Source organism: Platalea leucorodia (genome assembly GCF_965183815.1).
Source record: "Platalea leucorodia genome assembly, chromosome: 5".
In the NCBI taxonomy this organism is placed as follows: Eukaryota; Metazoa; Chordata; class Aves; order Pelecaniformes; family Threskiornithidae; genus Platalea; species Platalea leucorodia.
This window is the reverse complement of record NC_138827.1, coordinates 33,503,834-33,525,863: the sequence shown is the minus strand read 5'-3', so window position 1 is coordinate 33,525,863 and position 22,030 is coordinate 33,503,834. Positions and strand designations below refer to the sequence as shown.

At 54.6% G+C, this 22,030-nt stretch overlaps 2 protein-coding genes across 2 annotated transcripts; one reads left to right on the top strand and one right to left on the bottom strand.

Annotated features, from left to right (window-relative positions):
* Positions 1-9,029: 9,029 nt before the first annotated feature.
* Positions 9,030-9,692, top strand: TMEM125 (transmembrane protein 125; the record flags this gene model as incomplete). The annotated part of the gene is made up of 1 exon (XM_082311785.1): positions 9,030-9,692. The coding sequence occupies one exon, from the start codon at positions 9,030-9,032 to the stop codon at positions 9,690-9,692; it is 663 nt and encodes a 220-aa protein (XP_082167911.1).
* A 5,236-nt stretch (positions 9,693-14,928) lies between these two features.
* LOC309590730 (type III endosome membrane protein TEMP) lies at positions 14,929-18,992 on the bottom strand (the record flags this gene model as incomplete). The annotated part of the gene is made up of 4 exons (XM_082312134.1): positions 14,929-15,278; positions 15,772-15,918; positions 16,596-17,103; positions 18,906-18,992. 4 exons carry the CDS (start codon positions 18,990-18,992, stop codon positions 14,929-14,931), a joined length of 1,092 nt encoding a protein of 363 aa, XP_082168260.1.
* Between the last annotated feature and the right edge of the window lie 3,038 nt (positions 18,993-22,030).

Here is a 22,030-nt window from a genome sequence, read left to right as displayed (position 1 = left end):
CCTCTTCAAGGATGCCTTACATTATTACCGTCTCATGGCAAGATCAGAAATGCAACAGCATAGATTAGACTTCCATGATCCTATACTCTTCCACTAGAAGCATTTGTGCAGCACTCGTGGCTCTGACCACAAGGCAGCATCCTTCACTCCCTTCTACTTTCCTGGAATCTTCCCTTTCCATGACGCCTAGGAGCCAAGAGAAAAAAAATAAATTTGTGTTAGTGCAAGACTGATCTTTGTGCCTTCATGCTAGGGCAGGTACGCCCCTTCCTCTTGAAAAATAATGTGACCTAGTTCAGAAGAGCTGGTCAAACTCTGTAAGCCTTTTCTACTAGAATTCTAATTTGGTGTCATTGTGCTGCAAAAATCAACATCGGCTTTTTATTTTCCAGTATTGAATTGCCTATGTCCATACAAAGGACTGCCCGCACTTAAGACAGATGTCAGTGTTATTCCAAGCAGGTATCCAGTCACAGACTAAAAATCAATTACCTTTTGAGGGCAACCTTTGACTAGTGGTCAAGCACACCTGAGCTAGAGCCTTTCCTCAAGCCTCTGCATCCTGTCTAGAGATGTGTTGTCTCATCTGTTACAATCATTTCAGCAGGACAAAAAGACAGCCCAGTTTCAGACTCCAAAATCTGGAATAAAGTCCAAACCTTATGATGTGGTAACTCTCCTATAACTTCGATAAATTAATCTTTGCTCATGTTTTTTCTAGTATCTGCAATCCCTTTAGTTCAGTTTTTCAGTGCAATTCTCCTAAAAAGTCAGTCTGCAAAGTACTCACATATAGAAAAAGGAAGGGAGTAATTTCTTTAATAATGAAGGGGAAAAAAGTAATTTTTTTTTATCTTTTGTTGTCAGTGTATGACACACTGTCTCACTGAGGAATACTTCGCATACATCAGAAGTTTAAGCTACTGATTGAGCGTGGAACTATACAACAGCCAGTATGTTACTGTTTCCATTTCCTATCCTGAATTGTAGAGAAGTGATGAGTGCTTTCTATGAACTAATAATAATATTATACAGAAGATGGTCATGCCAAGACTGGGTAACGTGTAAGCTATATTACCATTAGGGATACTAGACTCATTTCCAGGCGAAGGCCATGGCAAAACGGATGGTTCCACGAGCTCCTGTGACCTGGGAGACTTCAGTTGAGTGCTTTGTCCATGAACGTGGAATTAAGATTCTTTAGTCTTACTTTTTTCATTTTGCAGCTTTAACCTGTATGAAGCATAGGTTTCACAGGAACTAAAGGAAGAAGTTACGATGGAATTGGTCTGTTAATGTGCTAGCTTAACACCCTTTCTTTCCCCCCCCATATAATCATCTTGATACTTCCTGTACAGAAAGAGGATGTAATTAATGTAATTAGCAAATATTTTAGAAACTAGTTCCCTCTTAAATTTTCAGAACACACCCATTTTAATTTGCTAGACTCCCATGTGGTATAATTTTCCCCTCACTCTGTCAGAATAAATTGAGTGGTAGAAGCCACTGCTTTAATAGATGTGGTTTAGAGAAATGGAATCAATCTTTCTGAAAAAGAACCTTGTCCTAATAAGAGGAAGAAGCATATGCAGGTGAAAAAGGATTTCTAAAAGTGGTGATTAATATGCTTAAAAGTATGCCTGTGTGTCACCATCATTAGAAAAATTTTAAAGGCAATCCAAGGCCTGTCGGATGAAGCCTAGGTAGACAGCTGATAAACTAGGTTCAAGAAGATTTTGAACTTGATCTTCGTGGCTAAGAGGCAGCTAAAACATTGTTTGTAAGGGAGAACATTGAAAGTCAGGCACAGCAGAGTGTTACAACTGAGGTTTATCAGAGACCTGCTGGAAGCAAAATAGACGTACAAACCCCCTCTATACTGGGAAAACTAGACCAAGGTCGATCGCCCACACATGTGCTGCAGAAATGTTTTCAGAATTAAGTTGTAACTGGATTACGGTTTTGTATGCTAATGGTCTTCTGAATTCTCTCAGGGTGCAAAGACACTTTCCGCTTTCATCCTCTCTTTGTCTGCATTGTCTGTTTCTCCTCTTGGTAGCTCTCTAAAGGAGCTGGTAAGCATCTCATGCTCTTATAAAGTTACAGCCCACTTTTTAAAGTGAATGTATGGCTGTCTTTAAAGCTGAGTAAGGTTTCCCCTTGGATGAGGTGTTTGTTAACTGGCCCAACTAAAGGACAGGTTTTTCTGGGTAGGGGCAAGCTCATTGTTCAAGGGTCCTTGTGTGGGGAAATCCACCACATCCCATTTGTTGCTTTAGGTTTAGGACAACCACTGGACAGATAATATTTCACAAGTTTCAAAAGATCTGTCAGATTTTACTCAAACAAATTCCTGAAGCTGTCACACTAATTGGTGTCTACTGTATTGGCATATCCTAAGCTTCCCTTCTCATAGCCTGCTAAAAAACTAGCATGTGACTTGGTAACTGAGCCTTCCTTTCCACTAGTCAGGCAAGAGCTGTTGTTCGGCCCTGTTCTCTTCTTCCTACATCTCCCCGGAGATTTTCCACCTGCTCAGACTCACAGATAGTGATCCCTCAGTACCCTTCTGCTCTCGTTAAGCCCAGCCACAAAGGAGGGGGCATGCACTCAGCCTGGGAGTCCCATTTCCCTGCTGGCTTTAACGTTCCTGCTACTCCCTTTTTTTCTCTTCCTCTCTCAAATAAGTCCTTTTCCGTTTCCCTCATTCCTCTCAAAATGGTCACCCTTTCTTTCCGCTAGATTACCAGGAAGTCGGGCGGCACGGTGGGCTCTGCTGATGCTGCTGTCTCCAGGGTGGGGGTGCTGCGGCTGCCTGGTGATGTGGAGGTGGCACCGCAGTTTGAAAAAGCACAATGGCATCTTGCCGGACTTAAGTGCCTGCCTGGACTAATGCCATACAAAGATCCAGTCCTGATGCAACCAGATGGCCCTAGCCTATACAGTAGTGCAGGAGCTATTTTATTTAATACCACATAATACCAAATACTTGCTGAATGTGTCAAATCTTCCCTAGCGCTGCCAACCTGGCTGCAGGCTTCTTCTCACCTGCTGCCTGGGAGCTGCTCCCTGGCTCAGGCACCCCTTCACCTCCAGCTGGGAGGAAATGAGCCATCTTCCAGGATGGGTGCGCAGCCAGATCCTGCGCGGGGAGGGAGGGAGAGAGGGAGGGGTAGTGCCTGCACACCGGCGCGGCTCTGGAGCCTCTCCAAGGCCAGCAGCAGGTTTGCTGAGACACCACCCTGCTGGGGAATGCACCTGCCCGGGCAAGAGGTGAGGGCTTGCAGCCTATCGTCGGTGCTGCCCGTGCCGCACCAGGAAGGGGAGCCGGCAGGAGCACCTGTTTCTTGGCAGGTGGTCGCCAGAGGAAGGGAAGAGATTTTCCCCGTGAGATCCCTCAGTAGCTCGATCCAGTGGAAGAAAAGTCCAGAAAAAACATTGCTGCCAGCCAGGAGCAGGGAACAGTGCTGGGCTGTCGTGTGTGGGCAGCGTCTGCTGCAGGTGAGTGAGCCCTCCTCCCCGGGACCCGTGAGCGTGTGGGAAGGGCTGTACTGCATCAGTAGCTGCTGGCAGGTTTGGGGGCTGCTTCAGACATACTTCTTAAGAGATCCTGCCTCTTGCCTCCACATCATTTCTTCCTTGCACCATTGTGTTTCCTGTCGGCACGTAAGGCTCAGGATTTTCTAGTTCCTTTGGGACTTCCAGGCCTCCCTCCGCAGAGGTGCATCAGGACGGGCTCTGTGGGGTCGGGGTGCTGGATGCCTTACACATACGGAGAGGAAGGGGAACACAAAACTTTATAATGGAGCATGCCAAAGCTCTCTAGATTTCTGTAAAAAGTGGCTCCACACTGACCCTATTGCAACAAGCCCTCCGCCAGCCTTATCTCCAGAGCCCCTAGGCTTGGTGAATGCAGGGGACAGTCTACCATCACCTAGGGCTTCCCCGAGGCTTCCCGAATGCTGCCTGGTGCCCAGGAGTGCTGGTGGGAGGGATGCTCGCTTTTGGGAAAGCATTATCCCTCCGGCAGGATAAAGAGGGTGGGCTCTCCCCAGATATAGATTAGGCAGCACAGGTTTGCCTGGATTTTGAGCAGCCCCAGAAAGGAGGAGCATTGGGAATTGGTGGTTGATGTAGCAGCCAAAGGAGTGTGGATCTCTCTCTTGCCAGGATTTTGGGTGAGACAGATGCCACATAAAAGCCCTGTTACTCCCATTCCCCGCGGGTTCCTCTATCGCTACTCCTGAGTTCTCAGGAGACGAGAGGGAACGTTCCCACACATCCCAGGGCAGCAGTGTCCCTGCTCCTAGGGGCACAGATGGGCCTGGAGCACTATGACATTCAGAGCTTCTGCTTTGCGCATTGGCAGTAATTCAGGCATAAAACAAGATATATGACCTTCATTCTCTTCGAGCCTACTACGGAGTTGGAAAAATTGCATGAAAGGATGGGAAAATATTTATGCCTATTCTGGGCTAGAGGTTTCTGTGGAGCTGGGTAAGGGGTAACGTGAGGCACAGAGTGGTGGCAAGTCCATCCCACACAGGCTATGGCCAGATCTGGCCAAGAAGCAAGTAAGCTGTGATGGACTGGAGAAGCAGGGGAAGGAGATGGCTTGTATCTGTTTGAGATTGTGAGGCTCTGGTGGCTCTCATCTAGATTGCTCATGCAAATCATTTTACGTATTGTTGTTTATTTTACAGCAAATGTTACCAGACTCCCCTGGTCTCCACGACGCTCACGTAGCCCACATAGCTGTGTGAAACCCTTCTGAAGACTGGAAGCACCGCAGGAGCCTGTCCCACCCCCAGGCTTCCCCTCCTGAACGCTGTGGGTAAGCAAGGTCTCATGGTGCACTCTGGGTTCAGAGAGAGGAGGGAAGTGGGGGATATTTCAAGAGCTGACTTGTATGTGGCTCTGAAATGAAAGTGTTAATAAACATACAGTCCATGGCCCAACTGTCAGATATCACACAGTCAGACATAAAAAGTCTGTAAATCAATAAATAAATGCATATACCATTCCCAGGCGGTCGGCAGGCATGCAGCTCACACCTGCAGCCAGGAGTGGCCAGAAACTAGTCGATGATGACCCTCAATTCTCAGTTAAATGTTGTCAGAATAGAAGGAAAAGAAAAAAAAAAAAAGGAAAGACATTAACATTTTTGTTTTCCTGCGTTCCCAGTGCTTTCCTGTTCTTCCTCCCCAGCTGCCAGCCAGCAGTGGGGAAGGACAGCCTGTCAATTTTTTCCTGTGATGTGGCCTTCAGTCAGAAAGCATTGTGTGCCTGGGCTGGTCCTCTCCTTTTTTTTTCTTACACAGAAAGAGGGGAGCTCTGAAGGTACTGGGTTCAGTATAAAGTAAATGGTAGAGATTAATGACCTGTGGTACATGTTATCAAACTGGCTAATCTAATAGGCTAACTGGCTTAAGCGTGCAAAGGGTCTGTGTGATGGTCTATCCCAGACCAGTGAGACCAGGTAGCCCAAAGAAGAGCTACAGAAGGGGCAACCACTGTGGAAAGGCTGTCCTTCTCCCTCATGGCAGAGCAGGGATCCACATCCCTTCCTTTCCCTCAATCTGATCTGGGCAAACTGATGTGTCGCATAATGCCAAGAAACCAGATCAGCAAAGCTGCGTGAGATCTTGTTTATCCCTTCTCCAAGGAGTGGTGGGTGACAGCCCAGGATAGGGCTTGCTCTGGTTTAAAATATAAAGACAGAAAGATTTTTCTTAAGAGGTACACCAGGGAAGGATGGGAGGCAATGAACCCATGCTGAGGAATCAGAAACTGTAGTTAGATTTAAGGAAAAATTTATTCATGGTGAGGATGGTTAAACACTGGAATGATCCCAGAGGGGCTGTGGGTCCTCCATGCTTGGCAGTATCCAGCACCTGGGTGGATGAGGCCCTGAGCTATTCAGTCTGACTCTGAGGTTAACTCTGCTTTAAGCAGGTGCTTGGACCAGGTGACTTTGCAAGGTCCCATCCCACCTGAATTACTCTGTGATTCTAAGAATAAAAATACTGCCACTAGTGACACAAAACCTCACAGTCTAGAGAAGCCCAAGCAAGTGCAGATACTTATAGAGCAAAAGATAACATTCCCAGAACATTTTCAGACACTAGAAACCATGGAGGCACTCTTCAGTAGAAGTCTTTGCCTCTCCAAATAATTTGTTTAATAGAGGTTAATATAACACTAGGAAATATGTGCTCATAGAGGTCACACCTTATTTTGTTCTGCAGCCAGATGTTTTATCTCGCTCCTTGACCTTCTTCTGAGCAAATAAAAATGAAAATGGTTAAATTTTTAAAAGTAACATGAGAATGCAGTGCTGTAGCTTGATTTTTGGTTGTGTTTTCTCTCATTGTGGTTTGTGCTGTTGTGGGTTTTTTTGCTTACTGTTTGACTCAGAACTTGGGTGCACAACTTCGGTCAAGCAGCAGAAGGCCGCAGACTTTGCACTTCTTCAAGCTTTATGTTTTCTTAGTCCAAAATCTCGATCTAATCTACAAACCTGCTATCTACTAAACTCACCCGTTCACTGGTAAGGAGGAGATAAGGGACCTCTGTGCTTGGAGAAGGAAAGGCAGGAGGAAGTAGTGCTTAGCACCGAGCTGGTTTGCATAGGCTGGGGAAATGTCTCCAGGCTCAGCGTCTTCTCACCCCTCTACTTTGAAAGCACTCCGCAACATCCTGACTTCCGTGGGGACCTGTGTCCTGGGCGCATGCAGACAGCACAAGGTATCTGCTGTCTCTTGCAAAATCAGTGGGTCGCCCATTCAGTATGCTCAACCACAGCTTTTTTTTCCTCTCTAATTGATGCTTTCTGATTGTTCTGGCTCTAGCCAGGAGCTGCACATCTCCCACAGGCCTCCAGGCAAGTGTACCCTCTGGAGCCTGGGTTTCTGCATCCGAGCCCACTCCCTGCCCGGGCGATTCAAGCACCAGCAGCCGTGCGGGGGAATAGCACAGGGCACAGCTCACGCGATGCGACGTGTCCCGGGCCTGCAAACCTGCAGTGGCTGGAGACTTCCTGGACACGTGCTGCCAGCTGGCAGCGTGCCCTGAGCCACGTCCAAAGTGACCTCACGCTCCATCACAGCCGGGGAGTGACTCAGGAGGAGCCTGGCCTGACACTGTCAGGCAGTGTCTGGTTCGGGCACCCCCATGCTATTGTCCTCCCTCTTCCCCCACCTCACGTTGGCTTGTCCCTGATGGAGGGGGATTTTGAGGCGTTTTCTGGTAGAAAAGGCAGTGCCATAAGGAGCTGCGCTCTGAGGAGACTGAGGACAGGGAGAGCTGTAGGAGGAAAGATCCCTGGTGTGTGCAGAGCTGCCATGCATGGAGGTCACAAATCGTCCCCACCTGTCCGTAATGAGCCCTGGTCTCTGGGCAGAGCAGGGCACAAAGACAAATGGAGTGTGTTTGGCATGGGCTGACAGGCTCCTGGAGGGCCATTTCTAGCAGTCAGGGTGCTGTGTGGCTGTTCCCCCACCCGGGAGAAGTGACACAGCTCTGACACAGGAGATCTGCATCAGTTCCTGTCCCCGCCACAGGCTCCCGCGGGACTCTGAGCAGTTTGTGTGTGTGTGCCTGTGACGGCTGCGGGTGTGTCGTCCTGTTTGGGAGGTCTCCAGGGTCTGCCCCGTGTCTCAAGGGCTCAGCCATACCTGGGATGCTCCCGCGCCATCCTCCCCAGCACCTCTTCTTGCTTTGGGTACCAGCTGTGTTGGAGGGTCCCTCTGGTGCTGTGGGACCATCTGGAGCACTCACATGCCGAGGCAGGAGGTTATGTGAGAGAAATGCAAGTGGTTTCCACTCGTGGTGTAAAACTGTACTCAGAGAAGCACTGAGGGGGGGGAGGACGCTGGGGAGGTGGTGAGCCCGGGAAGCCGGGCTGCAGGTTGAGACAAGGCGCCGTGCCAAGGGAAGCCCAGCTAAACACAGCACCACAGAGCCTGCCTCCACGCTGCAGCCACCACTGCCCTTCCCCTGCTCCCCTGCAATGGTGAAGTGCTTCAGAGACCAGGAGGAGCAGAGAGGAGAGCAAAATTGTGGGGTGCCAGGTCCCAGCTGTTTGGGGACTCTTTCCAGGGAAGTGCTGAGACCACTGGAGTCATAGCCATCACATTTCTGTAGGGGACTTGGGAAGGGGGACCGCTGGTGGTGCAGGGGTAGGGACAGGGCTGAGGACACACAGCAAGGGCAGCTCTCTCTCTTCCAGAAACTGGACTGGAAGGGTTAAGCCCCAGTCCTGACCCCCACCTCCTGCTGTCTTCTGGGCAGCAGAGCCAGTTGGTGACAAGAGGCTGATGCTGATGAGGGAGCATGTGAAGCCGGAGCTGTGAATGGGGCTTTATCCCAGGAGGGACCTGCCTCTGCTCTGTCCCTGCCCTGCTGCCAGCACCAGCTGCAGGCAGAGTCCTGCAGGCAGCGATGTGCCAGTAGCCTCTGAGTGGGGCACACGGGGCTGGGGAGGCAGGAGAGTCGCCCTTGGGGCAGGCTGAGGTCCCCCCGCAGTGCGTGGAGGTCTCCTGGGAAGATGTGCGTGGCTGATCTGTGCTCCAACGCATGGGGCTTTTGTGAGGGAGGCAGGGGAAAGTCTGCAGGCCAGCCTGGAGCAGCCAAGGTCCAGGGTTTAGCAGGGGATTGTTTGATACAGGGGAGCAGGGTGTCTGTTTAATGATATCTTCTCTTCTTGACTCTTTCAGATGAAAGACAGAGGAAAGGAAGGAGACAGCCCTGGTTGTTCCATTACGGTTCTGCTCTGGGGATGCTCCACCATGTCCTGCAGCCCCGCCTGGGGGGTGGGCTCAGCCCCAGCGCATGGACCATAGCTCTCCAGGTGGCACTGCTGCAGAAGGGAGCTCCATCAGGCTCCAAAGAATGAGACAGAGGCATCCCTGCTTGAGAAATGCAGCTGCCTTCGCAACCGCGGCTGCCTTGACCCTCCACTTCACTGTAAGGGTGTAGATTCATCTGTGCAACCACCCTGCCGTGCCCTCCCCACCCAGCTGCCCACCATGCCGGAGCTGGCAGAGCTGAGCAGCCCCCGCACCCCTGCAGATGCGGACCACATCCAGAGGAACATCTTGGAGGAGCATGTGGAGCTCTGGTGGTTCCAGGACCCCAAGAAGTCCATCCTGTGCTACGGGATGGCTGTGGTGCTGATCCTGTCCTGCGGGATTGGGGGAATCATCCTGCTGTATAGCACTAGCAGCCGGTCTGGGGAGTGGCGGCTGGCCGTGGGCACCACGCTCTGCCTCCTGGCCCTGCTCGTGCTGCTGAAGCAGCTGCTGAGCTCTGCAATCCAGGACATGAACTGCATCCGCAGCCGGGATCAGATCGAACTCCTGAAGAGCGGGGGCTTCTCAGACTGCCTGGTGCTGCTACTCAGCGCCCTGGTGCTGGTGGTCTGCGGGGTTGTGCTCACCATCCTCTCCACCACGACCATGCAGCTCAGCCCTGCACGGCCGCTGGCCAGCATGTTCACCAGTGGCGTTGTCCTCCTGACTGCTGGCAGTGCCATCCTCCTCTGCCTGCTGCTCTACCTGCTCTGCACCTCCTGCCGCCAAGCTGCTCCTCGGAGCCTGGAGACCGGCGAGATCCGTGTCTTCACCATCTCCGGCCGCCTCGCTGCAAACAGGCGGCTTCCTCCCACCTCCAGCATGGCCAACCTGATCTGACCCAGGACACCCCTGCGTGAGCCTCACGGGATACAACCTGTCAGCAGGGCTTGTGCTAGCCTTTCCCCAAGGAAGGGCGAGTGTTGCGGTGTTCCTTGCACTTCTTTCGGAGATGACTGGCATTTGCTTTGCCCCAGGCTGATGGCACAGCAGGGACTTGGGGTGCCTGGATGGGCTCTGTGACCTGGCGTGTTAGGAGTGCAGCGCTGGCCCGGTTGGTGTTTTATCTCCGCAAAGCCTCCTGCGACGGCCGCTGCCTGCCCAACTGTGACCCCTGTCACAGAGTTAAGGTGAGCCTGTCCTGTACCCCTGGGGACCCCAGTACTTGCTTGGTTCCTGCAGTTCCCAGAGCTGTGCCGTGCGCTCTCCTGGCAGGAGAGGCTGCGACTGCGGATGGTGTAAAACCACCCTGTGCTCCGCGCAGAGCTGCCAGCTCGGACCCCTGTCTCAGCTGGCAGCAGCGCTTAGTGCCTCTGAGCCCGTGAAGGTGGGCACATGCTGAGGATGCTGTGATGCCCTGTGTCGTGCATCCCCTCCCTCCCAGGCTGAGGGGCTCCTGAGCAAAGTAGAGCCTCTAGCAGCTGATGAATGGCAGGAAATATTCTGCGTGTCAGCAGGAGTGCAGCGCAAGTGAAGGGAACTTGGGGGGAGGTACGGCTGCAAGGGCTGCTCCCGAGAAAGCACCTGTGTGTCTGTGGGAGGGAGTGTGGAATTTGCATGGGATTCTGTGTGCCAGAGCCCTGGCATGGCTGGACCTCACATAAAATGCCGTTTGTATTTGCAATGCCAGGATCTGTTCCAATATTACCTTTCGGCAGCCCAGCATCTTCTCTGGTTTATCAAAGGGGTGATCAAAGGGTGTTGGTGTCAGGGCCCTGACAGGTTATCAGGGCTGGACTGTGTGTCAGGGCTCTGTTACCATGCCAGCGTGCCCCAGTCACGCGAGCCACAAACAGCAAGGGGCAGTTGCTGGGGGACGGTGATGGGATGCCCGAATCCTGGGGCTGGGCTGCTGCCCTGCGAGGGCAGTGCAAGGGGGGAGCGCTGGTGCCCTCCAACAGGAGTCTCCCAAGCAGAGGCACCTCTGCTGCCGTGGGAGTGCTGCAGCTCATCCCAGTCCCTGCGTGTTCCCGTGCTGTTTCTGTCTCCCAAGTGCTGCAGCTGCTGCGGGGCAGAAAAGTTCTTCTGCTACTGCTTGGGGCTTACCTGGAGCTGTTTTGGTGTTTTATCTCTACAAGGTGTCTATCACCAAGGTGCCTTTCCCAGAGGCAGACTAACAACTCACCCCCAGGAGCTTTTCCTGTGACTTGAGGCTAATTTACCTGCCAAAATTCTCATTTCCTCCATACACTCACAAACCATTTCACTGCCCTTTCCATAGACACAGATCCTAACTCCTAGCGAAGCTGCTCCTGCACAACCTGATCTTTCTGTCTGTTCCCATCTCCCCCTCACCTGAGCTGCTCTGCCCCAGCCGTTATTTTTGCTCATTATTTGCTAAGTTCCCTTTGTAATGGAACAAGACTGAGCTATTCTTTTTTGGTGGCTGGTAACAAATTTATTTGGAAGAGGCTGAGAGCTCATTCCCTCAGTAAGGGCACGACTCACTGTCCGTGTTACACCTGGAGGCAGTGTCAGAGCTCAGCATCGGTGAGCCCCACCAGGTATACACTGGACAATGAGGACTTCATCCCTTTGCAGCTCCAGCCCACACCATCTCCGATGCTCTCAGATCGCATGAGGGCACTTCTATGTTCATCTGCTCTTGCCCTGCTTCTGCGGGCTTTCCTCCCCCCGAAGCCTTGGATTATTTTCCCAAAGTATGAGAACATCACTCTGGCTTCTCGTTTCTGGATCTCTGTTATTTCTACATTTTCCTCTGCCACTTTCACATCATCTATAGATTTTATTAAACTGCTGTTTCCTCCTCTCTCTGCATCACTTCCCTTAATCTGCCCAAGAGTTCAGAGGATGTTACTAAACTCAGGTTCTTCTGTGCTGAATCCCCCTGTAACACTAAGAGCTGTCCTTCCCCTCCTGGCTGTTCGACCTGAGGTCCAGCGGGGACCCCTGTGCATACACAGGGAGGAACAGGCCAGAGCTGGACAGTTTTGCACCATCATCGTTGCTGCTGCTCTGCATGTCTGTGTCGGTGCGTGTGCAGTTATGCCAAGCTGCACCATCTCTGCCTGCATCAGTGCTGGTTACTCCCAGCTCCCCCAGCCTGCAGGTGTGGACAGGCCACAGCTGCCTGCACACCAGCTGTTTTGCACATCTGGGCATTTCTGTGAAGACGCGTGACCGTGCCCAGCTCACAGCTCCGCACTGCCTGCATATCAATGTGAATCCTCCCCTCCATAGCCCCTTCAAAATGTGCCCCAAGTGCCCATGAATTGTGCCAGAAAAGGATGCTCGTGGGCCATGTCAGCAACCTGAGGAAATAACGGCTGAGAACAGGCTGTCTCTGAGGATGGCGGTTTGGGTGTCTGGCTGCCCAGACGGACAGCCTGCACTGCCCCAGTCACTGACTCACCTCCTGCAGCAGCGGTGCTGGTTTGTTGCTTTCTCGGTTCCTGTGTTGTGTGTGGAAATACATAATAAAGTGTTGCAGAAGTCGACCATGTTGAAGGCTGATGCTGGAGTGATGGCCTCTCTGCGGAGCGGGAGGTGGCAGGGCTATGCAGAGCTGGCCTCTGCTCAGGCTGAGCCCAGGGCAGAAATCGTGACAGCCCAGGGTCCCTCCTGCAGCTGTGGTTTTGGCTCATCAGCTAGTGTGGCAACACCACCACAGCCCCCCAAATGCAGGTACTCATTGCCTGATACACAACTCCCACCTCCAGATGTGCGCGTATCTCCCTCTGCTTAAGGACCTAGATGTAGCCAGTCCTTCTTACCACTGCTCTGGGGGGATAAGGTCTTCGTGTGCCCCTGAAAGAAGCTCGCAGGACACATGCAAAGCCTCCTGAATACGTCGGTGCCAGCTGGTTTGTTTACAGAGAAGCTGTTTCACCCTGCGGTAGGGCCAAGCCTCGTGGCGGCAGCCGTTGCCTGCAGCGAGCCTGGAACCAGTCTGCCTGCATACCTGCTACTGCAGGTCCCATCCGCCAGCCTCAACCGCGGTCCCTCAGCAGTGTCCTGGGGCAGCTGCCTTGAGAAGGCTCCTCCTTTTCTGCACTGACCCCCTTCTATTCCCAGCTCTGCATGCCAGATGCATTTCCCCCTACACGAGCTGCCAGGCGCCTGCCCACTTGCACTGGAGCTACCTGGAATGGGGGCAGAGAGGCTGCCACGGGACTGGGGCACCCAAAACACAGCCACGGCTGCCCCGTTAAAGAATAAACCTGTGGGCCTCCCAGCAGGGTCAGAATAGACAAGCAATCCACCACTAGGTACTGAGGGATGAGACTGAGCGAGATCCTGGATCTATAAGCGTGGGAAGCAGTTTTGTAAGACATCGCTGAGACCAAAAGTAAAATACTACATCTAGCATGAGTTCATGTGATAAAAAACTTGTTGACAAGTAGCCTCCAACAGATAACTGAAATGTATTTTCCCAGCCCTCAGGTTTAAATCTCTTATCTTACCTGAAAGACATCAGAAATTTCCAAAAATTACAGCATATATTGTATTTTCACAGGAAGTAAAGGGCTGTTAAGGTGAGCCCAGAAGGCAAAACAAGAGGCAGTGACTGCAAAACTAAAGCCAGGACAAGCTCAGTTTAGAAATACTGCATTTAAGAGAGAAAACTGACTGACCACTGAAACAAGCCAGCAGGTTTTCCTCCTCCTCCTCCTCCTCCTCGTGGCTTCAAACAACACATTCCCTCTCTGGAAGGTGCTTTAAGTCACTGGCCTGTATCGCCTATCCAACGGCCAAGCCAGTCGTCCCTTTGGTTTACATTCTCTGACGTGTATTATTTACTTTTGTACACGCTGTGCTCTGTAAATATCTTAATGAGTAGAGAAATAGAAAGGCAGTTTACAATGAAATGGAGGTTTGAAGGAGATGGGGGAATTTGCTATGTGGCAGGGCTGCCAGAAATGCTGTCCCTGTGATGACGCTTCATGCTCCCGAGCGTGATGGAGAGATTCCCAGGCTGTCAGGGGTGGTAACAACTGGGCTGCGCCCTGGGAAATCTTCCCAGCTGGATGGTACCAGCCTTGTGAATCACTGACTAGGGGTGAATGCTGCTGCTGCTCCCTGCCTTTAACTCCAGCATGACCCACGTGGGCACGACCGGCTACCGCAGAAACAACTTGCAGTGACCTATGCCTCATGTGCTGTTTATCGTACCACAAAGATGACAGGAATGCAAAAATTATAATGTTCGTACAACTTCACAGTTAGAGACACAGACGTGACTTTGATGGGTGCCGGCAGACAGGGCTGTCTCACCCCACCGCACGTGCCTGCCTAATGCCGCAACCAGTGCCGCCAAGTTTGCTTAGCTCTGCAGAGCTCATGTGGGAAAGGTAAGTGCCTTTCTAGCGGGTCTTGCTGGAGAGGGAAGAGAGAAAAGAAAGAAGGGACATGGTGGGAAGCAACGCTGGAGAGACATGCACAAAAACCCTGCGACAACGCACCAGGGCTGCCTGCACCTGATCTGGTAACACATTTGTTTGCACAAGAGCACTCATTGTGCCACAGACCTGTTCTCTCACTGCTGCAGTTAACGAGGAATGTATTTATGGTCCTTGAAAGCGCATGCAAAAAAAGCCACACCCCAGCTGGGTGTCTCCTCCCAGCACCGCCACTGGGAGAGCCCCAACAAACCATCACAGGCAAAGGCAGGGTTAAATCATGGTTTAATCTCACCCTGGAGTGAAAATGCATTGGGGGACAGAGCAGGGCTGGGTCCACTGCCATGGGGCAGCGGGGCCGGTGCCCGAGACCCCGCAGGGCAGGCTCCTTTTTCCACCCCACCATGCTGCCCAGATGTGATCAACACCATCTCCTTCATCCTCAGCATCCGAGCAGGGCCGGGAGAGCAGCAGCAGGTCCGGTGTGCCCATACCGGTGCAGCCCCACTGGCGTCACACTGGGGCACTGTGGGGCCTGCTGCCTTCAGCCTCTGTCCCCATTCCCAGTTCACCCCTTCTCCCCCTCCTCTCCCCTCCTTTCCTCCTGCCCCCAGCCATGTGGGGCCAAAAGCCAAGGGCAGGTGGCAAAGGGCAGGAAGGGGATGGAGGTGGGGGGGACGGCGAGAGGCCGCAGCAGTGGTGGCTGGGCTGCAGGCTCAGATGGAGAGGTGTGACTCCTGCTCCTCTTCTTCTGGCAGCTGCTCGCTTGGCTGGATGTAGTTGTCCTCGATGAAACCGTCATCATCCTCAGCTTGCAGGTCGGCAGCACCGGGCATGGGGTGGCTCTCGCTGGCCCCCCTGTCCCAGCTGCTGCCATCCTCCATGGGGCTGCCTCTGATCGAGCTGGTTTCGGGCAGCGGCCGGTGGCGGTAGCTGGCAAAGTTCTTGTGGAAGAGCTTGCACTTGGCAGCCAGCGCAATCAGGATGGAGATGCCGATTGCTGTCACCAGGAAGCCCACCAGATACGGCCAGCTCCTTCCCCCCTTCCCGGAGGGCGGTGTGGTGGCTGTGGCGCAGGAAAGGCATGTCAGGGCATGACGGGTCAGCCTGTGGCATACCTGGCTCTCCTCAGCAGCCAGCCCCATGCATGCCTGTGGCGTGCAACCAGCACTGGATTGCTTTCATTAGGAGCAATATAAATGCTCTTCGCCAAGAGCTAGCTACCAAGGGTGCATGAACACTGTGGGGAAAACTGCCAGACGGCTGTCTGATACTGGTGCCCATCACTGTGCAGTCTGTGTTCTGTGTGGCTCTGTGGCATCTGCTAACTTTTCTGTTGCAAAGCCAGCAAACACCTCCAGGTGGTGACCACCCTCCCCACCAAGCCACCGCTGGAGGCCACCCTCCCCACCAAGCCACTGCACCAGCGGTGGCCGGGCAGCCTGAGCCCCTGGGGCTGCGGGGCAGAGCACAGGGTCTCCAGCTGCGGTCGCCTCTGGGATGACGGAAGTCAGGAGGGAGCTAGACCTTACAGACGCCCCCGTAGCTGCACGACTTACTGTTGCTGTGGGTCACTGTGATCTGCTGCGTCGTGCTGAGCCCCCGAGGAAACCGCTGCTTCATCTGGCAGCCCAGGTCCTGGGAATCCAGAGCTGCAACCTTCCGGCCCCGCAGCCCCAGGGGTGATGCGCAGGTCACCTGCACAGCTGGGAGACACACGGGCTAAGGTGGGATGGGGGGGTCTTCACCCGTCCCCTCCCCAGTTTAGAGAAGATGATCCCTGCTTGCTCCTGGGTTGATGGGACGCATCACAAGGTGCTCCTGGCTCTACCCTCCAGCTTCGCTAGCCCTCAGCACATTGCAAGGCACAACCAAAGAAAAAATTCCCTGACCAAGGAAGTGTGCAAGTGTGTGACTGTGATTAGCAGGCTCCTTTTAACTGGATAATGCCAAATTCATGGATACTGATAGAAACCCCACTGTTGCAGGGCTGCTTTCACCTGGGAGCCAAGTTCAGAGGGTTGGAGCCTGGTCCGGCTCCACAGGAGGAGCTGCTGAGTGCTCAGCAGATCTTGAAAATGTGATCACTCCACATAGATACATATAGGTGGATTTAGGGGCTTGTACGTGCAGCCCCTTTCCCAGAAGAGTGGCTAAATTATCCTGCTGTCATTCCTAGAAATCTTTAGTATCGTGTGTAACTGCAAGCAAGGACCAGACACATCACCTTTCAGTTCACTGTCCCTCAACAGGGTGGGAGAGGTCCCTGGAGAGCCATCTCAGAGCCTGCCCAGGGGCTGGAGCAAAAGGATAGAGCAGGACCGCTGCACCCAGGGTTCCTCCTGCCCGACACCTCTCCTGCCACCCACCCTCGTCCGCTCACCTTGCCTGCGCTGCAGCCACTGCTGCAGAGGCTGCGCGGTGCAGTCGCAGACCCAGGGGTTCCCTTCCAGCCGGACCTGCGGGACTGCCTCCATCAGCTGCAAGCTCCAAGTGTCCAGAGAGACCAGTGCGTTGTGCTGTAGGTCCAGGTGGAAAAGAGCCTTCAGCGGCAGGAAGAAAGCAACCTCAAGCTCTTGCAGACTGTTGTTTCTTAGGAGCAGTGTGTGCAAGTTTCCCAATCCCTTGAAAGCATCCGTGTGGAGGTAGGCAATGCTGCAGCTGCTCAGGTCCAGCAGGCGCAGTGCCCTGAGGTTGGAGAACACCGCTGATCTCAGAGCCAGCAGGGCATTGCTAGAGAGGTTGAGGGAGCGTAGGGAAGGGAAATGCATCAAGAGAGTCCCATGACGGGGCACAACCAAGGAGTTGAAGGAGAGGTCCAAACCGGTGATGTTGCTTGGAAGGGAACTTGGAGCGTGCAGGAGGCTCTTCCCGTTGCAGTCGGCCCATCCCTGGGAAAAGAGCTTTTGTCTGAGATGGGCTGTCCATGCTGGGGAGGATCTCTAGAGCAAGACTCCCCAGAAGTTCAAATGCCTTAACTAATTACCCTTGCAGAGTTTAAAAAAGCAAAGACAGCAACAGGGGTAAAAACACATGAGCTGCCAGTTTGGTGTGGGCCAGGATAAATGGAGAAGGATGAGCAGGACAGCCCAGGACAGCCCAGGACTGAGAGCAGCCAGCTGAAGAAGTAAAGGAGGAGCACGGAAAGCCAGGGGGGAAACTCAGACAGATGGGGTGGGTACAAAGGGACCGGGATGTCACCCCCCTGTCCCCTCTTCCAGGGCAGTTGCCATCTGGATTCAGCTTGCAGAACACCTTCCTCTTCCTCTTCCTCCCCCAGATCCCCACCTCCAGCCCCCAGGGAGCTCTTGTGTGACACAAGGGCATCCTCCCAGCTGGAGCAGAGGAGTGGGAGAGACCCCTGCCCACTGCAAGGGCAGGCAGGCAGGCAGGCAGCAGCAGCTGGCTGGGCTGCAGAGCGCTGGGCACTGGCTCTAGGCACCCGTGTCAAGAGCTGCTCCCGGGGGCCTGTGCAGGGTGTTGCACCCACGCCTCCAGCCCTCCCGTGTTTCTGAGGATACACTGCGAGTGGCAGCAGCTTAGTGCAGGCTGGGTCTGTCTATACTAGTAAATAAAACAGACCAGGGACCATTCAGTGTCCCAAAACGGCAGCGGTGCATGCTGGATGGATCGATCAGCCCAAGTGAATGGATGTTTTTTCCCTCCCCCAAAACAGGGTGGCCAAATTCAAACTGGTTTTGGGGAGCAGTCCCCAGCATGTGTTACTCCTGCCTGGGCTTTATGTGGGAAAGGGCCAGCTCCTCAAACTGAAGCTGCCAGAGGGCAGGTTGGCAATTTAACAGCTTGGTTGGGCAGGCACGGGCTCCTGCTCAATGTCGCATTTGGGCCCCGCGGGCAGAGATGCTGTGTTGGAAGTTTGCTGCCGTCCGTAGTCCCGGCTTTCGAGGTCTGGCTGCTTTCCAGCTACCCGCCGTTTCCGCTTCTTTGCCTCTCGCGTGATCACCTCTCCTTTCGTCCTCCTGTTCCCCCAAATCTCCTGTCAGGCCCTGCCGTCCCTGCTCACTAGAGAAACGGCTATGCCCTTGTAAATCTGGGCTGCCAAGGAATGGGTCATAATGGGGCTGAGATACGGGGGCACCACACAGGTCCCGTCCCAAGCTCAGAGGGGGCTGGGCTTGGAGAAGCTGGGGAAAAACAATGCAAATGTTTTGAGGGAGTATCTGAGAGCTCGGTGGGCAGCTCTGCACTGTGCCATCCGCCCGTGACAGCCGCTTTCCCTGCCTCCTCCCAGCTCCTGCCCGGTGCAGCCGAGCTGCTGGCTGTGGTGCTTGTCCCGGTGGGATGGGTTAGTTATATTTCCTGCTCCTCACCAGGCGCTCGGGGACCCTGTCCCCCATGGTCAGCCTGATCTGGCTCAATCACTGCATCACTGTGCATGGGAGAGGGAGTGAGGGGCTGGGAGCCCCTCGGGGGTGTGCCTCGCTGCTGCTCGCCTTGCAGCACCCCTTATGGGTGGCCACGTTATGGCCACAGCCGAGAGAGCCCCCCTGGAGTCAGAAACGCCATGGCTCATCATGTCTCGAGCTGTGCAGAGCAGGAGCTGCCCGCTGGGGCCCACTGCCCTGCAGGCACGTGGTGCCGCCCCCCCCGGCTGTGCTGGCAGGACCGGGAGTGGGGTGCCCCTGCCCGCCCCCGCCTGCTGCCCATGCCAGAGCCCCCTCAGCCCCCCTACCTGGTGGTCGAGGCTGCAGGGGTGTCCTGTCACCACTGACCAGGCGCAGAGGAGGCTGCAGACCCCAAGCAGGCAGGCAGGAGCCATTTGGCTCCAGGAAACTGCCAGGCAGAAAAACAAGTCTCAGGGAAAGCTGGGAAGCCGGCAGAGCCGGCCGTGCTGGGCGAGGTGTGGCTGCGGCCGCACGCCCCGGGGCCCCCGCCGAGCCCCTGCGCCCTGGCCGCACGGCCCTGCAGACCACCAGCACCTGGGAGCCAGCCTGGCTGCCGCCCTGGCCCCGCGACCGACCGACCGACGGCGGGTGAAAGGTGGCGGTGCCGGTTACACATTAACCGCCGTGCCCCGCCACCTCCCACCCGCTGCCTCCCGTGATGGGCGGCTGGGGGACCGCCAGCATCTGCCTGGTGGACCGTGGGGTGCCGCAGGGGCTGCCTCGGTGGGAGTGGAGCACCAGGAGGTGCTGGGGGGCCAGAGGAGGAGGGGGGCACCTCTGTGGCGTCCCGCCCGATATGGCCACGCTCGAGGAGAGCAGCCTGAGCCCGGCCCCAGTGCTGTGCCGGCCGCTGAGTCCCGGCTCCGCGCACCCAGGGCAAGGGCACACAGCAAGCCTTGGCTGAAGAAGCTGGGGCTGAGGAGGCCGGAAAGTTTCCTACAGGAAAATAGAAGTCTCATTGGGATTCAGGTGGGAAGGTGTTTAAAACGTGCAGCAAACAGGGAGGTCCCTGGGCCCGGCAGTGGCTCAGGGGTGTTGGCTTTCCAGCACTGGGGAGTCACTAATAAAAATGTGACTTCCCTGAGCAGCACCCAGGGCTCCTATGGAGGTTCCAGAGGACAGGGGTGCCCCACCGCCTCTGGCACCCCTTGCACAGACCCACCGCCCAACAACAGTGCTCCCTGCCAGCCCTGCTGTGGAGTCAGTGAAAATCTGGAAAATTACGTCAAAGCAGCATCTCGCTGGCATTTACTGGCACATGGTTGGGTGAGATGTGCTCCCATGCCCACGGGTGCCAGGGCAGGTGAGTGGGCAAGGGCTGGCAGAACCACAGCCTGGGTAGGGGAGGTGCTGGCAGCGCCTGCTCCTGGCTTTGCCTCTGCAGCAGGAGGGAGCCCCGAGCTCTCCTCCCTGCTCCCCGTTCCTGCTCCCGTTCAGCAGCAGGAAGCCGCCTGCCAAGAAGAGCCTTCAGCTCTGCAGTTTCTACCCCGGCGGCAGCCAGTACAGGGCGGCCCCGCTTCCCCCAGCTGCCAAGGGGCTCCTCCACAGCCGTGCGTCCCACCCTTTCCTCAGGGAAAGGGCTTCCCAGCAGCCCATCCTTGATCCTGCAAGCATGTGGTGGACGCTGCCACAGCCAGGCAGCTGCCTGCTCTCCAGCTGCCCTGCCGATGCGACCGGGCAGGCTGGGGATGCTCGGCCACCCCGCTCCGAGGCTGCTCTTACGCCTCGCAGCAGCAGCCCTTAACCGGGCCTTGCAGGGCCTCCCCAGGACCCACTGTGCACGTAAAACAAAACAAACAGCCAGAACACAAGGCTAGAAAATGTTGCTGAGGCAGCCCAGCCCGTCGGTGGATTCGCAGGGCGTTTGCGTTTCCTATCAGGAAATGTATCGGTGCGTTATGGTTTCTGGCATGCGGTGCTGTGCATTAGAACGTGCAAATGATAACAAAAGGGGTATTTTTGTCACTCTTTTTTTTTTAGTCTGTCGTGATTCAGCAAAAAAGTTGAGGTCTGTGAATTCAGCAGAAATTCAGGTGCTTTCAGTGTGCTGTGGGTTAGGCAGCTGGAGCTTTCCATATTACAGGAGAGCAAGTGTGGCGAGCTGCTTTGGCTGGGCTTGGCTGAACCCAGCTCCCTGGTTCCTGCTCTGGAGGTACATAAGGTTAAACTGGAGCTGTAGCATCCTGGTTGGGTCTCCCCACAAAACCTCCCAGAGAGGAGGGATCCCAAGGGATCTGCACAGATAGACACCTCTTATCCAGGTGTTCCTAGAAAAAATGCAAGGGAACAAATCAGCTTGGGTCAGATCCCTCAATGGATCCCTGAGATCTCATAGGCATCACCTGGGGTGGAGAGCTGACCCCAAATGGCTCCCATTCCCCAAAAGAGCAAAGCAATGCCCTGGTTCCCCTTGGGCAGTAAGAGAAGCCATCCTGTGCTCCCTGGAGGAGCACACTGCAGGGCCCGCAGTTGCAAAGCCTTCCCATAAAGCATGTTTGTTCTGTCAAATAATCCTGTTCTCAAATGGATCCTTGTGTTGGAGGACATTTCACAGAGTGCATCACAACTCATGGCTCCGCATGCTGCTGGGGGAGCACAGAACGAGTTGCTTCCCCAGGAGCAGCATGTGTAAGCACACGGTGGCACGACGGCATTTATGGTTCTGAGCGTGACTGGTCTCTACAGCCAGTGCACTAGGGGAAGAAGTCATTTATTTATCTGCTCATGTATCTGTCCCCTTCCTGCAGCCGTATTGAGTGCGCGGATGAGTCCCTGACCCAGCACGCTTGCAAACGTGCTTGGGGTTGGCCAGGCAAATGGGGATGTGGGATTCACCAGGAGGGCACCGATGGCAGGGGGACCAGCCTTGGCTGCCCAGCCCCTGCGCGTCCCACTGCGGGATGTCCTCGTGCTCCGTGTTTACATCATGGTTGTGCCTCAGGTTCCGCGCGGGTCTCCCAAAAACAGAGCCCCTCACCTATGCACAGCCCACAGCAAAGCGCCGTGCTTAGTTTTCCAGGCAAATGGGGGCAGCTGCATCTGGTGTCCGTCTTTTTCGGCACCTCTCCACCCCTTCTGTTGTGGGGCGGCCGGGTGGCTGCGCTGGGGGAGCCCCTGCCTGCTGCCATCCCTCCCTCGGCACACCGCGGGCACCGCGCGGCCCCAGAGCGCGCTGTAAATAGTCGGAAGCGATGAATGGATTTCCCCTTCCTGTCCATGTGTGCTTTAGATTTTTGGCCGGATACGGCATGGGCTCAGGACACACCAAAACATGAGGCTCGCTCCCTGGCAGCCCTGGCTTTCACGTGGGAACAGCTCAGTTTGTGAGGCAGCGTGAGGTTTGGTGGGTGAAGCTTACGGTGATTTCCTGGGGAATGCCTTTCACTTGCCAGGTGAAGAGCCCAGAGCCCGC